Source organism: Eulemur rufifrons, chromosome 18 (genome assembly GCF_041146395.1).
Source record: "Eulemur rufifrons isolate Redbay chromosome 18, OSU_ERuf_1, whole genome shotgun sequence".
Classification (NCBI taxonomy): domain Eukaryota; kingdom Metazoa; phylum Chordata; class Mammalia; order Primates; family Lemuridae; genus Eulemur; species Eulemur rufifrons.
Window position 1 is genome coordinate 55,101,080 of NC_091000.1, and position 14,429 is coordinate 55,115,508.

Here is a 14,429-nt window from a genome sequence, read left to right on the forward strand (position 1 = left end):
GTAAAACCTACTTTGAAGGAGTGTTGTGAGGTTAAATGGGATAACTGAAAAGTGCTTAGGGGACAATGCTATGACGTTGGGAGGCACTCGGTGATTCCCAGTTCCTTTTTTCCCACCCTAGCATAATGCCAAACGCTGACTCTTAATTTGAAAAGCGATTAATATCCAATGCCATGAAAAAGATGACATACAGTGTGGTCAAAATTTACATGGCCTTGCTTTTAATCCCAGTTGTCTGTCGATAAGCTCTTCAAATGGGTTCCAAACCAGGTTTGCTATTCAAAAACTCAGAGACTTAAAATCTTCACCGGTAATGACATTGCTAAATATAGGATAAATACTAACCACCACCATGCTATTAACATAATCTCACTTTCTTTATAAAATTGTCATCATAAAAGCAACGTAAATCAATGCAACTTAAAGGAGTAAATTAAAGTTAAAAGCATTTTAATGTTGTTCACTATTTGTCCAAAAATTTTAAGACACTGTTTACTGAGAATGTGCTTACTTATAAAATAGCCTTAAGGTTAAATTTGATCCAGCATATTCTTAGCTTCACTCTTTCCTTTTTTCCCCCCATGTGAAACAAGTTCATCTACTAAAATGAGTTAGCCTAACCTAGTTCTGTGTACTGACTGTTTAGCTTGGGACTAGAGATAGGATTTTTAAAATAGCAAGTTACTTTAAATAGAAATCAGAGTATAAAAGACATTCCTCATGTGGAATGCTGTTTTGCTAATCCAAATAAGTAAGTAGTCTTAGAATTTTTTTGTGAGTGTGTGGTTAAAAAAAAGTTCTTTTGAAATTGCAATCTTAGTTACCAAGTACCTAAAAAGAAAGAAAAGCTTTCAAGTTTGGTCTGTTTCATTCATTCCTTTTTCCTCCCTCCCATAGGAGTAGACAGTCTCTTAAAGTTCGAGAGCATAAAGTTTTGGGACCGTATGTAGATGGTTTATCTCAATTAGCTGTCACTAGTTTTGAGGTAAGTTTTTTTAAAATGTCATTTAAAAACTGGCTGTAAACCAAGATGTATAAGTGATGTTGAATATATTTTTATGTGGATGCTTCACAACCTACTGATACCATTCGTGTCCTCAGAATCCTGGTATCAGCACAGCCCAAACAGAGACAAAGGGCTTGTAATCACGCCCTGCAGGCTGGTTTGTCCTGAAGGTTTTGTGTGTGGCTGAAAGGCCTGATGATTTGAGGTTGCTGAATATTTTCCCTAACACCACTCTGTTGAAACTGTTCTCCCTAAGTTTGCCAGTGACGTCCTTCTAGACAAATGCGGTAGTCTAAACAGGCTTTGGTAGTTAATTCCAACACCTTTATTTTGACAGAGTCTCCGGCCTTGGTTTCTGTCACCTCTCATGGTTCTGGCTCTTCTATTTTTTTTGAATCATTCCCCTTTCCATTGACTGGCATATTTCCCTTTTCTTACTCCTTGACTTAAAAGGACGTAGATGCCTTGTTAAGGTCTGAGATTCTTTGTTCTGCCCTTATTTCTGTAGTCACTGCTTTGGAAATCTCGTAACCCAAACTGTCTCTGTTGCTGAAGAATGTGAATGAATGAATGAGTGAATGAGTGAATGAATGAACAAAAGAATCCCCATACTTAACTGGTGCTGTCTATGGGATGTGTCTGGCCATTATCACCTCAGACTTAGTACAACTAAAACTGGTCTGTAACGTAACTCTTTCCAGCCATTTAAAGGAAGATATATAGAGTATTGCTCAAATCAGCAGTAGGGCATAGCCATCTCTTTTAAAACATTTAGGTTCTGAAATGAATGGAAACCTTTCTGCTCTAAAGGCGCTAAGTCAGCACCTTCGCAGAGGGCCTGGTTCTTAGCTCAGTGCAGTTGAAGTCCGTGTCAACATCATCCTGTCACTTATTAGTAAGAGTGGGGAGCACTTGATTTGTACCCCAGCTCCACCTCTCACTAGATGTGGGAACAGGTATTTGACCTCCATGAACTTCGGCAACCTTATGTGTAAAATCAGGAAAGTACTCAAGTTCATTCTGCAAACATTTCGTAAGAGCTCATAGGCTCCAGGTATTCTGGGAGCAAGTGTACAGAGTTGAAGAAGAGAAATCTCTTGCCCTTGGAGAGCCACAGCGTTGGAGGAGGAAGGCAGATGAGCAGGCAGTAGTGGGTTGGTTAGCACAGGAGAGTTAGTATTAAATAAGGTCACTACTGTTATTGAATATCTGGAGTGCTCAATAAATATTAGCTCCCCTAGGAACTTAGAAAGGAGAAAATAGGGACTTAACAGAGAAGAAAGACAGTTTGTTGAGGGAAAGAAGAATGGAAGAAAACCGTTCATACCCTAGAAAGCTCAGAGGGAGGTGGAAGCTCCCACCATGCTGGGTGGAGGAGAGGTAGGGAGGTTTTTATGGAAGAATGGTGATGAAGGCGCCAGAGGAATCGTAAGTAATTAACACATACCCCTGGTATGCAGGACTGTGTTCTTGTGTTCTTGCTTATGGCGTTTTCCTTATGCTTTGCCTCTAGGATATTGAGTCATTGATGTCTGAGGGAAATAAGTCTCGGACGGTGGCTGCAACCAACATGAATGAAGAAAGCAGCCGCTCCCACGCCGTGTTCAACATCATAATCACCCAGACACTTTATGACCTCCAGTCTGGGGTGAGGGATTGGGCAGAACCTTGGGGACAGTGGAAGATCTCAAAGTGTCTATGTGGGTGACGTGTTTCATGGTTGGAGTCAGTGGCTGAGAATTTTATGTTGGCTCTTGTACTTACTAAATGAACTACTTTGCTTAAATCGTTTAATTTTTTAGGTCTTCTTTTATGTACAATTTTTTTTTAAATGGGATTTCTCATGTAAATACCCTAATGAGCATGAGGACACCACCATGCAGCTTTTAATATGCATCTTTGCATACTGAAACTGCCCTAAAAACAGCTAAGCCTACTTCATAGTCCTTGAGGGATATTAAAGAAGAAACCACAACATTTAGCCTAAAGAACACTTCCCAAAAGATGAAAGATTGGACCTGAATGTGCAGAAATCCGCATCGTCTAATATTTCCTCATAGGCACATAAAATCTCCGGATTTCTGACTATATTCTGGAAAACTGATATACTTGTTACTCAGCTGTAAAACAAATGCTACATTTCGTACCAATTTAAATTTTGACTATGAAATTAATTGCTAGTTCATACAACTCTTCTGGCCATTTAAAATCTTGAGAAGTATGCTGTGTTGGAGTGGGATGAATATTCAGATTGCTCTCAATTATAGTGCAGACATATATGTAGATATCTGTGTGGTTTTTTTGCATTAATGTGTATTGTTTCTCTCTTGTTTTCTACAACTAGAACTCAGGAGAGAAAGTCAGTAAAGTCAGCTTGGTAGACCTGGCGGGTAGCGAGAGAGTGTCTAAAACAGGAGCTGCGGGAGAACGACTGAAAGAAGGCAGCAACATTAACAAGTAAGGTGGCTGGAGCTGGAACAACCAGGGTGCTTTTCTTGTCTTTCCTTGGGGGGCTTGTTGTGCTATGAGGGTCAGAGGTTCTGATGCATGGGTTGTTCAAAGTCTAGGTAGCTTTGGTAAACTGCGATGAAGAAAAACAACAGCAGCCTGCCTCCGTTAAGATGCATGAGATTTATGTGAATAAAGCTATCTGGTGCAACTCTGCTCAAAAATGATATAAACAGAAAGATAAATACTACGTGGTCTCACTCATGCGGAAGCTAAAAAAGTTGATGTCATAGAAGTAGAGAGTAGAATAGTGTTACTAGAGGCTGGGAAGGGGGAAGTGGGGAGGGATGGCCTGAGGTTGCATAACAGATGCAAAATTATAGCTAGGCAGGAGAAGTAAGTTCTAATGTTCAATAGCACTGTAGAATGACTATGATTAAAACAATTTATTGTACATTTTCAAGTAGCTAGAAGAGCCGATTTTGAACGTTCCCAACACAAAGAACTGATAAATGTTTGAGGTGGTGATGTACTAATTACCCTGGTATGATTGAAACACATTGTATACATGTATCAAAATGTCATACTGTACTGCATAAATATGTACAATTGTGTGTTAATTAAAAATAATAAGAAAAAATGGTACAAACACGTGTGTATCATTGTATATAATACAGTCTTAGGTAAATACAAATCAAGTTTTTAAATGAAATTACATCTTAAATGAACTCAGGGAGCTTATTCTGAAAAGAAAATCTGCTTTGAATCCCTTCTGAAGGCTAATGCTGTGTAAATATCAACACCTTTGGCTGGTCCGAGCGCAGTGGTGTTTATAACTAATTGATCACAACCAGTTATATATTTCTTTGTTCCTTCTTCACTCCCATTGCTTCATTTGACTACCCTTAAAAAAATTAATAATATCAATACCTTAGAAAAATGTTAACAGTTATTGAGTAACTACCATACTGAAATCTTACAATGTGCCTCGAGTGCCTACGTTGCACGCACTGATGCAATAAAAGCTGAGGATTGAAAGATGGTTAGGAGTTTGCCAGGTAGACAAAGGAGATAGATGCAGGTGGTCCACAAAGAGGGCCTCAGCAGAGGCGCTACTGAAGGACTTGTTATTTTTAGTTATGCAGTATCCCAGGATGGCCCCTGATATGCAAGAGGAAATCTCTTTGCTTTCCAACATGAAAGGGAGCAGAGTTTGTATTTCAGAGTGCGCATTCAAGCCACACTGGCTGGGTTTAATCTTGCCTCCGCCACTTACTAGATATGTGTATTGTGGACAAGTGATTTAACCCCCTCTATGCTTTGTTTTCTCATCTGTAAAATAAAGATAATAATAGTACCTATTTCATAGATTTGTTGGGGATTAAATGCCCATCGTGTGCTTAGAATGATGCCTGGCACATAGTATGCACTGAATAAATATTGATTGTTATAGCTATTATTTTTATAATCGGGATAAACATCATTATTCCAAGTTCAGCAGAAAGTAGTTTAGTCTGTACTTGTAATCTTTTTCTGTTGACCCATAGTAACTTGGGATTTGGTTTAGGACAGAACGTGGCAAGAGGAGATATATTCAGGAACATGTTTGTGCAGCTTGCATTTTGAGATGATGTTAGCACATTATGATTCTAGTATACAAAAGCTTAAAAATTAGAAGTAAAACACTACCCACTCTATCAAATGGACACAACACACTCACTAGGAAAGACTGCTACTTTAGGGAGTTAATTTTCCAGTCATCCTGTCTCCTGCTCTGATAACAAAGGATTTTGCTGTATTTCCTGACAAGGCATTACAGGATCCCAGACTTGCACTGCAGCTCTGTGTTCCAAAATGAGATCAGAAACCGGATGGGAAGATAGAAGTGAGAGTGTGAGGGAGCAGGTTCCAAAGGAAAGATTGCCACCCATCGTAGAGGTTCCTTTGCAGGTGGTGAGCCATGCCCGCCCTTTGCCTACTGGCTGGGTGTGTAGGACAACATGGGAAAGTCTGTGCTGTGAACTTGTGGGGATTTAAAGGATATGTGCTTGGCCGGCCTGGATGTGGAATGGTCACTAACTTTTACTGAGCTCTTGCCAGTGCCAGGCACTGTTCTGAATGCTCCATAGGCGATGACTCATCTGACCCTCACATCAATGACATGGGTCTGTTGTCCCCATTTTACAGATGAGAAAACTAAGACAGAGTGGGGTTAAATAATGTGCCCCAGGTCACCATGCTGTAAGAGGCTGTCGTGGATTTGGTTGTAGGCATTCAGTCTCCAGAGCCCAGGCTCAACTACGAGGCTGCATGTCCGGGGTGGCCATTCATTTTGCTTGCCTGGGAGCATCTGGTTGATCCTTTTGTCCCAGAGTAAATATTAATAGTGTCCCCTTCAATTTGGGACATTAAATTATGTGGTGTCTCTTACTGGATTACCTTAAGGCTACATGATAACATGATTTAGATCTTCTAGTAACTGGCTCTTTTCCATCATGACTTGTTGAATTGAATGGAATTCTCTGGGCATCCTACTCTCTTTTCTTATTTACATACTAGCTCTTTCACAAATGGATGTGTGTATTTTTTACTGCTAGCTCTTGATATATGATCTTCATTTTTTCTTCAACTCCTGGCCTCAAGCGATCTTCCTGCCTCGGCCTCCCAAAGTGCTGGGTTTACAGGTGTGAGCCACCACGCCCAGCCCTTGATCCTCATTTTTAAGGGTTCTTTGTAGTTTTCACAGCACTTTTCTAGTCTCTGTTTAAAGATGAAGAAACTGATGCTTGGAGACATTAAGTAATGTAAAGAAAAACCCAGCAAACATTTACTATGCTTCCCCTATATGTCTGGCACTGCAGTAGATGCTGGGGCTGCAAAAGGAATTTAGACTTGTGGCAGGTAGAATGACGCCTCCCACCTCCCCCTAAATATATCTACTATCTAATTCCCAAAACCTGTGCCTTACAAGGGAAAGGCATTTTGCAGATGTAATTAATTAAGTTAAGGCCTTTTGAGAGGGGTAGTAATCCAGGTGGGCACAATGTAATCACAAGGGTCTTACCAATAAAATAGGGAGGAAGGAGAGCCAGAGTCAGGGTGATGCAGGGTGAGAATAACTTGACCAACCATTGCTTGCTTGAAGTTGGAGGGGGGGGCCACGAGCTGAGGACTGTGGGCATCCTGGAGAAGCTGGAAAAGGCAAGGACAGGCTCCCCAAAGCCTCCAGAAGGCACGCAGCCCTGACAGTGTCTTGATTTTAGCCCAGCAAGGGCATTCTGGACTTCTCACCTCCAGAACTATAAGGTAATAAGTTTGTGCTGATTCAAGCCACTAAGTTTGCGGCAACTTGTTGCAGCAAGATGGCTACCCTTGATGAGCACATACTTGAGGACAGCAGTACGTCTCTTCACTTCAACAGTGAAGGGGAGGAGGATTGCCTTGGCCAGAGAAGGTCGAGACAGCCTCACTCTCATGTGTCTTTTGCTCACTTCGGGTGGCCGTTTGTGTTTCACTATGCGGTACTGTCCAAGATCCCACCAGGGGTTATATAGAGCACTGAATTACCTTCCTAAAATCCCAAATATTCTGAATTTCAAGATATATGTGGCCCCGAGGATTTCAGATAAGAGATATGGACCTGTATTTTTTGGATTCATTTTAGCAAAGTGTGTTGAATGCTGACTAGGCATGGGAACACAGGAACGGGTGAGATGGGACTCTGGCCTGGGGAAGTGGGGAAGGAAGACATTGGGAATGGTTGTGTTAATACGTCGGGCGCCACAGGAACTTGTACACAGAGTGCAGGGGTAACACAGGGGAGGGGTGCCTAACATACCTGCAGGGATCAAGGAGGGCTTCCCGGAGGAGACACTACAGTTTCTTGGTTACATTAAACTAGCTGCGTGACCTTTCTGTGAACTGTGGATGAGGAAACCACCCAATGAGTAGGGTTGTTAACAGGGTTAAATTCATTGCTTTTTGTGAAGTGTTTGAACAGTATCCCACACATAGGAAACTGTAGGTATAATTGTGTGCTAATAAAGTAAAATAAAAACAGTAAACTGAAACTGCCGCCCGATAGCTCCACAGATGGCTTTTTAAGCTTTGAAATAAGTGCCCAGTTGAGCGCTCAAACTAAATAAATCTCTGACACATTTCTTAACCTTTCTCTCGGCCTCCCATTTGGATTTCTTCGGGTGGAGCATTAATAATCCTCTTAAGCAGACCTGTCAGGGGCTTCACATAGACATCAGTGTCTGCTTAATGGGCTGTGGATTTAGGAGCCTCATCTCTCCTGAAGCTCTTAAGAGCTTTAAAGCACGCGTTACTCCTTTCATTGAAGAGCTAAGGCGTTGTGTGGCTGCGCTGCCAAGGAATGTTCAGAGTTCAGGAGGAATAGGTCATCTGTGGGCCATCTTCGCAAAGGAATGCATCTGAAAAACCAGTGTGCCGCTCACCTGTCTAGTGAAGGTGAAAGGAGGAAACCTTCTCCCTGCCACTGGCGTCTGGCTGCTTTAGCTGCACTGAGAACTCATTTATAGCATAGAGCACTCTCTCTAAAGCCCCCAGACTTGAAAATTGTTTCATTGTATTCTCAGCAATGGCCAGTCACGAAATGCAAACAATGTTTATCTAATGAGTATCATTCCCATCTTCAATTCTATTTCAGTTGCTGTGGTTAATAATAAGGTATATACTAACCCCTTTCCAAAAATGGGTTTTACTGAACACTTGTTCTAGGGGTATTCATATATATTACTCCTAGGATTGTGTCACTAATTTTTTATAATAATATTTCATGTGACTCAGTCCTTTCGTTTCTTTTATTTTTTTGGCTTCTTAAGTACTTTCCATGACTGTTATTCATTTCCTCTCGGAAGCCTCACTTTAAATGGGCATTGCCTGAATAATCAAATGTGCAGCTGTACTAAGGGAAAATAAAAAATGGCCTGCTTCTGTCCATTTTTTCAAGGGTAGAGGGTCCTTGTTAATTTACAACTTGTACATTGCAGGGTCCAAGCGTATGAACAAAAACCTGGATAGATGTCTTTACTATTAACATGAGATACCTAGAAAGGTCTGCAGAATTCTCCTTGAGACACAGTAGCCACATTTTGAGGGGAATGCAACAGGGTTACCTTGGTATTTTCCAAAGCGTTTTTAGGAAACAGTAGTTCCTCAGGTGGCTCTGGGAAGAAAAGGATCTCTGGACAAATAATTTTGAGAAAGGCCAATTATAAAACTTTCCTTTGGAGATTCATAGTACTAAAAGGCTCTGAGAAGTCCTGCAGTAATGAATCCTATGTAACTTTAGCTCATCGTGCCCTAAACTTATTTGATGACAGAATTGTAGGATAACGTATATTAAGATCCCCAGAACAAGTGTTCCATAGAACTCATTTCTGGAAATGTTAGTATGTACTTTATTGTGCCACAACAGCAATTGAAATAGAAATGAGATGGGAATGATAGTCATTGGGTGAGCATTGAGTTTAATGATTGGCATTAGCCACTGGAAAACAATTTGTAGGAATGAGGTTCATACTGTAGGTATAACTGTTTTCTTCCCTCTCCTATCATTTGATGATATTGTCCTTACCCTATAATTTGTCACTCATATTCTTTTGCATTTCTCCCTTACTGTTAAGAGTGAGGACTGGGGAGGATCTACTTTGTTTCCTCATCTTTCAACTAATTCTTTCAAAGTCAGGGGTTGCATTCTGCTCTAGGCAACAGAAACCAGCTACATGACAATGAAACGACTTTATTTTTCTCATTTAACAAGAGGTCGAAAGGCTGGTGCAGCACCTCAGAAATGCACACAGCTCTACTAAGTTTAGTGCGTGTTCATGGCATCCTCCTGATCTTAGGATTGCTCTCCCATTCCAGACATTGTATCCACATCTAAATGAGAACAAAAAAGAAGGAAGAAAAAGGAGGAAAGGTGAAGAACCACAGGTTTCTGGCAGCTGAATATGTGCGTTTTTTTCCAGGAGAACAATAGCTTTCTTGGAAGACCCACATGGTGGGTAATATCTACCTACATCTCCTTGGCCAGACTGTGTTTCATGGCTACCCCAAGCTGCAAAGTTTAGAAAATGCAGTTTTTATAATTGCTCAGCACATTGCCTCCAGATGGAGGCACATGTTCTGTTCCTCACTGGAATCTAGACTCAGAATAACTCAGCAGATATTTACTGAGCGCTTTCCGTAAACCAAGCACAGTAATTGCATGGAGGAATATAGAAGCCAAAGAATGGTCTCTTCCCTCAAGGTGATCATAATCTAAATAGAGACAGAGAAATATGTACACAAATAACTCTAATAAAGTTTAATAAGTATATGTGTATACTCTTACAAAAAGATTATTGTAAAATAACATTTGAAATCCATCCTAGACAAAACAGGTAACTCACATCACGTTACCTCCACTCCCAAGGACAGAAATATAGTGGTTACAGTTTCAAGGGAAATTGTGTAGGTTGGGGGAGATGCAGAAAAAAAAAAAATTAATCATGCTCAGTTTTTTTCTCATTGATTTTATTTATTAGAACAGCTTTTATTTTGTTTTTGACACACCCAAGTTTCATTTACTTTTTTTAAATCCTGAATTCTTCATTATAATAGATAGGTAGATTTGTAAAAATTTCTATCTTAAAACATAACTCTGTTTATAAATGTCATCCCCTAACCTAAGATTTTCTTCCTCGCCTGTCCGGCCCTGCCCAAGAATTTGTAGTAAGAGATTTAAAGATTAGGAGCTTCCTTACTGTATCCAGCTGCAGCAGGTTCGGGGAAGGAGTAGTGCTTTGGCAGAATAAAAAAGATTCCTAGAATAACTTTTTCTGCCCCTAAAATTGGCAAACCACTGCCACCCTCTTCTGGACGTCTGTGAGGCCAATGAGCTGCCCTGTGCCTCCAGCTTGAGAAGGCAGTACTAGCAGCATCCATAATGAATGGTTTTAGTATATTTTTAAGCTCCCTGGGAATAAAATTCCCAGTAAAATATGTAAGCCTAAAAGAAAGTTTGCTTACAAAACAAACAAAAAAATGTGTAAGCCTGTGGTTCATCTTTCAGATGTTGAACTTTTGGTTTGGAGGGTTCTGAAAGCCCCTGGATCATTGCTTCTGGGTGGAACCTGGAAGAGAGGGATGGCATAGGCTCCTCATCACTGGTTGTCCTGGGCCTCTCACAGTTGTTTTCTTTTTGTTCCAAGAGGACTGTAATAGGTTTAGATAGAGTTCTTGTCTTGAATGTGTGTATACTATTAGGTAAAAGGGTGTGGCTTCTCCTAATGATACACATCTTTAACTGAATAAGGTATAGAGCAAAGTGCACACGGCAACTGGAATCATATCACCATTTTCGTACAGCTCCACCCCTCTGCCGCTGATGCTTGCATGCTATACTAATGTAGGGCAGAGAAGAAAACAATCTTTTCCCCCTACTTCCCCTGTAAGTAGACTGGCCAAAGACAATAACAAGAGAAAAACAACCAGAAGTTTATTAGTATGTGCGTCTTGTTTGCACATGGGAGCACCCAGAGATGAGTGACCCAAAGGGGTGGTTAGGACTTGGGTTTATATACACTATCTTAGGCTGAAACAAAAGAAAAAAGGGGCTTGGGGTTTCTGGATGGGGGAGGCCAGTTCTGGGAAGATGACCAGGGAAAGTGTGACGAACAAGGGTGGTTCAGTGATGTTTGTTATGCAGGTTTAATTCACTGCCTCCTCCACTGTTGAGTTGCTAAGAGTCCTCCCCTACCTGGGCTGGAGTGGGAGAGACCTCTACAAATGGAAATTCCCTTGACAAAAGGAAAACTTGTGCCCTGTTTTTTAGAGCTTTTCCTGAGTCTGCTGATTCTCAATGGCATGTATTAATAGTTCAAAATAATTTGTATGCCAAAAGGCATATTTTGGGGTGGTATTTTACAATTCCCTTCACTCATCTTACAGAGCAGACATTGCACAGGTGTAATTGGATTTTATGTTTCATCATTTAGGAGTTCCAGAAACTCCCTTTTTTCTCCCTACACTGTCAAATTAGGAAATATAAATAGTTGTCACAAGACAGAGGAAAATCTTATCTAAGTGATGAAAAATCCATTTCATCCCCAAAATGTGTTTTCATGTGAAGGGGCAGTGTTAACCATGTGAACTAAAATAAGATCTTTAGCCCCCCAGCTGATTGAATGGACCTCTCTTGGGCCAGGGGACCCCAGAAAAACCTTAAAACTGAGTTGTCTGCTATGAGCAGAAGGGAGGTCACACACAGTTATGCCCTGTCCCTTTTGGAGTTATTCTTTGTAACAATAAGATACAAAATTATTACCAAGGGCCAGGGGCACGGTGGCTCATGCCTATAATCCTAGCACTCTGGGAGGCTGAGGTGGGAGGATCACTTGAGGCCAGGAGTTCAAGACCAGCCTGAGCAAGAGCGAGACCCATCTCCGCTAAAAATTGAAAAATTAGCCAGGCATCATGGCATGCGCCTGTCTGCAGTCCCAGCTACCCAGGAGGCTGAGGCAGAAGGATCGCAGGAGCCCAGGAGTTTGAGGTTACAGTGAGCTACAATGATGTCACTGCACTCTACCTGGGGCAACAGAGGAAGACTCTGTCTCAAAAAAATAAAAAAATAAATTCTGCTGCACTTGGATAGTAAAATATCTGGGATAGTTCAAAGAATTGTTTCCAATCAAAAATTGTATTTCAGTAATTGCAAAATGTGAAAAAATGCTCAATATTCTGTTAAAGAAGAAATGTGTTTCTAGCTGATATTGAACTCCTGTTTGCCTGTTTCATATGTTTGACATACAATTTTCTTTCTTAAAATTGTTACCTTTGGAAGAGTGATTGGACTTGAATTTTTTTTAAAAAAACAGCTATGTTGAGAAATAATTTGCATATCATATAGTTCACCATTTTAAAGTGTACAGTTCAGTAGCTTTAACATATTCACAGAGTTGTGCAGCCATCACCATGGTCTAATTTTAAAACATTTTCATCACACCCAAAAGAAACCGTGTGTCCAAGTCCTTCCCCATTCCCTCCACCCACAGCCCTCGTCAACCACCACCTCCATCCCTATGGATTTGCCTCTTCTGGTTATTTCATATAAATGGAATCATACAGTGCACGGCTACATCAGCTTTCTAGGGCTACCATAACAGATTATCACAAACTAAGCAGCTTAATACAACAGTTCTGGAGGCCAGAAGTCTGAAATCAAGGGGTCAGCAGGATTTCTTCCTTTTGGGGGGGTTAAAGGGAGAATCTGTTCCATGCCTATCCTAGCTTCTGGTGGTCACCAGCAATCCTTGGTTTTCCTTGGCTTGTAGATGTTTCACTCCAATCTCTGCCTTCATCTTCACATGGCCTTTCCCTAGGTGTCTTTATATGGCCTTCCTATAAGGATACCAGTCATTGGTTTAGGGCCCTTCCTAATCCAGTGTGACCTCTTCTTAACTAATTACATTTGCAAGGACCCTATTTCCAAATAACGTTACATTCTGAGGGTCTGGTGGACATGAATTTTTGGGAGACACTGTTCAACCTAGGACAGTGGCTGCCTGTGTTTGTCTTCTTTCACTTACATGATTTGCCAGGGTTTATCCATGTTGTAGCATGTATCAGAGCTTCAGTCCTTTTTATGGCCAAATAATATTCCATTGCATGGATATACCACATTTTATTCATCATTTGGTGGACATTTAGGTTTCCACATTTTGGCTTTTGTGAATAATGCTGCTTTGAAAATTCATGTGTAAGTTTTTGTGTAGACTTACATTTTCATTTCTCTTTGGGTTAGACTTGTTTAACTTTTAAGTCTATCAAGAGTGATTTCCTTTTTTGGGTATAATTTATGGGGTCCAAGTGCAATTTTGTTACATGAATAGATTGCATAGTGGGCAAGTCAGGGCTTTTAAGGTATCCATCATTCAAATAACATACATTGTACTCAGTAAGTAGTTTCCATCACCCAACCTTCTCCCACACCCTCACCCTTCCCAGTCTCTTACTCTCTACCATTCCATTCCCTACAACCATGTGTACACATTTAGCTCCTACTTATGAGTGAGAACATGCAATATTTGTCTTTCTGTGTCTGACTTTTTTCGCTTAAGAAGATGTATATATTTATGCCATTTTGTGGTAATGGCTGTTAGTTACTAAAATTCTATCAGCCATTGTGATAGAATGAATTCTGGTTTATTTTCTGAATCTCGAATTCGCTTTGTACTTCAGTGAATTTTCAGTGACTCACCTTTGGGGAATGATATTTTCTGGGAAACACGCTTTCTTTCCTTTCAACCTATTTGATGGAAATCTATTGTTAATATTAGAAAGAAACCTGCCTAGTCTTTGACTTGCTGGTTTCTGTCCTTCTTTATTATTATAAATAAGTAGTAGCATTTAATTTTTCAAACCATTTACAAAGCCCTTTCTTGTGATGTCTTGTAACTCTCCTTGCAATTCTGTGAAATCTGCCAAGCCTGCTGTTTCCATTTGGAATCCAATTGACTTCCTTATAAAGGAGCATTTGGTACCTAACTGTGATATAAGAGGATATCCTCTGTCCCTCGGTATCTCAAATCTGTTGTTTTTACAGCACTCTTTTCTCCAGGTGGGGAGAAGGTGTATTAGCCACAAAAGAAAGCTTGTTAGCCTAGGACAGTGATTCTCAGACTAACCTGCATTAGAATCACCTGGAGGGCTTGATTAAAGCGCAGATTGCTGGTCCCTCTGTAAGTTTCTCATTCATTAAGTCTGGAGTGTGGCCTGAGAATTTGTGTTTCTGACAAGGTCCCAAGTGATAGAGATGCTGCTGGTTCCAGGACCACACTTTGATAGGCCCAGACAACTAAATATATTTATTACTGGGGTATTATTCAGCCAGAGCTTCTTAAAATTCAGTGTCCATGTGAATCACCTGGGATACCTTGAACTGGTCTGATTCAGGGGGTCTGGAGAG

The 14,429-nt window shown here is 40.6% G+C and overlaps 1 protein-coding gene across 5 annotated transcripts in view; it reads left to right on the plus strand.

Annotated features, from left to right (window-relative positions):
* KIF13A (kinesin family member 13A) overlaps positions 1-14,429 on the plus strand; it is a 197,781-nt gene that overhangs the window by 119,653 nt on the left and 63,699 nt on the right. For 4 of the 5 annotated variants that reach the window (XM_069493541.1, XM_069493544.1, XM_069493545.1 and 1 more), the window contains exons 7-9: positions 898-985; positions 2,520-2,654; positions 3,351-3,463. In XM_069493541.1, the coding sequence (XP_069349642.1) occupies positions 898-985; positions 2,520-2,654; positions 3,351-3,463 (336 nt within the window). Of the gene's footprint in view, positions 1-897; positions 986-2,519; positions 2,655-2,679; positions 2,707-3,350; positions 3,464-14,429 lie in introns of those variants that run through there. The other variant, XM_069493546.1, reaches the window with a different exon arrangement.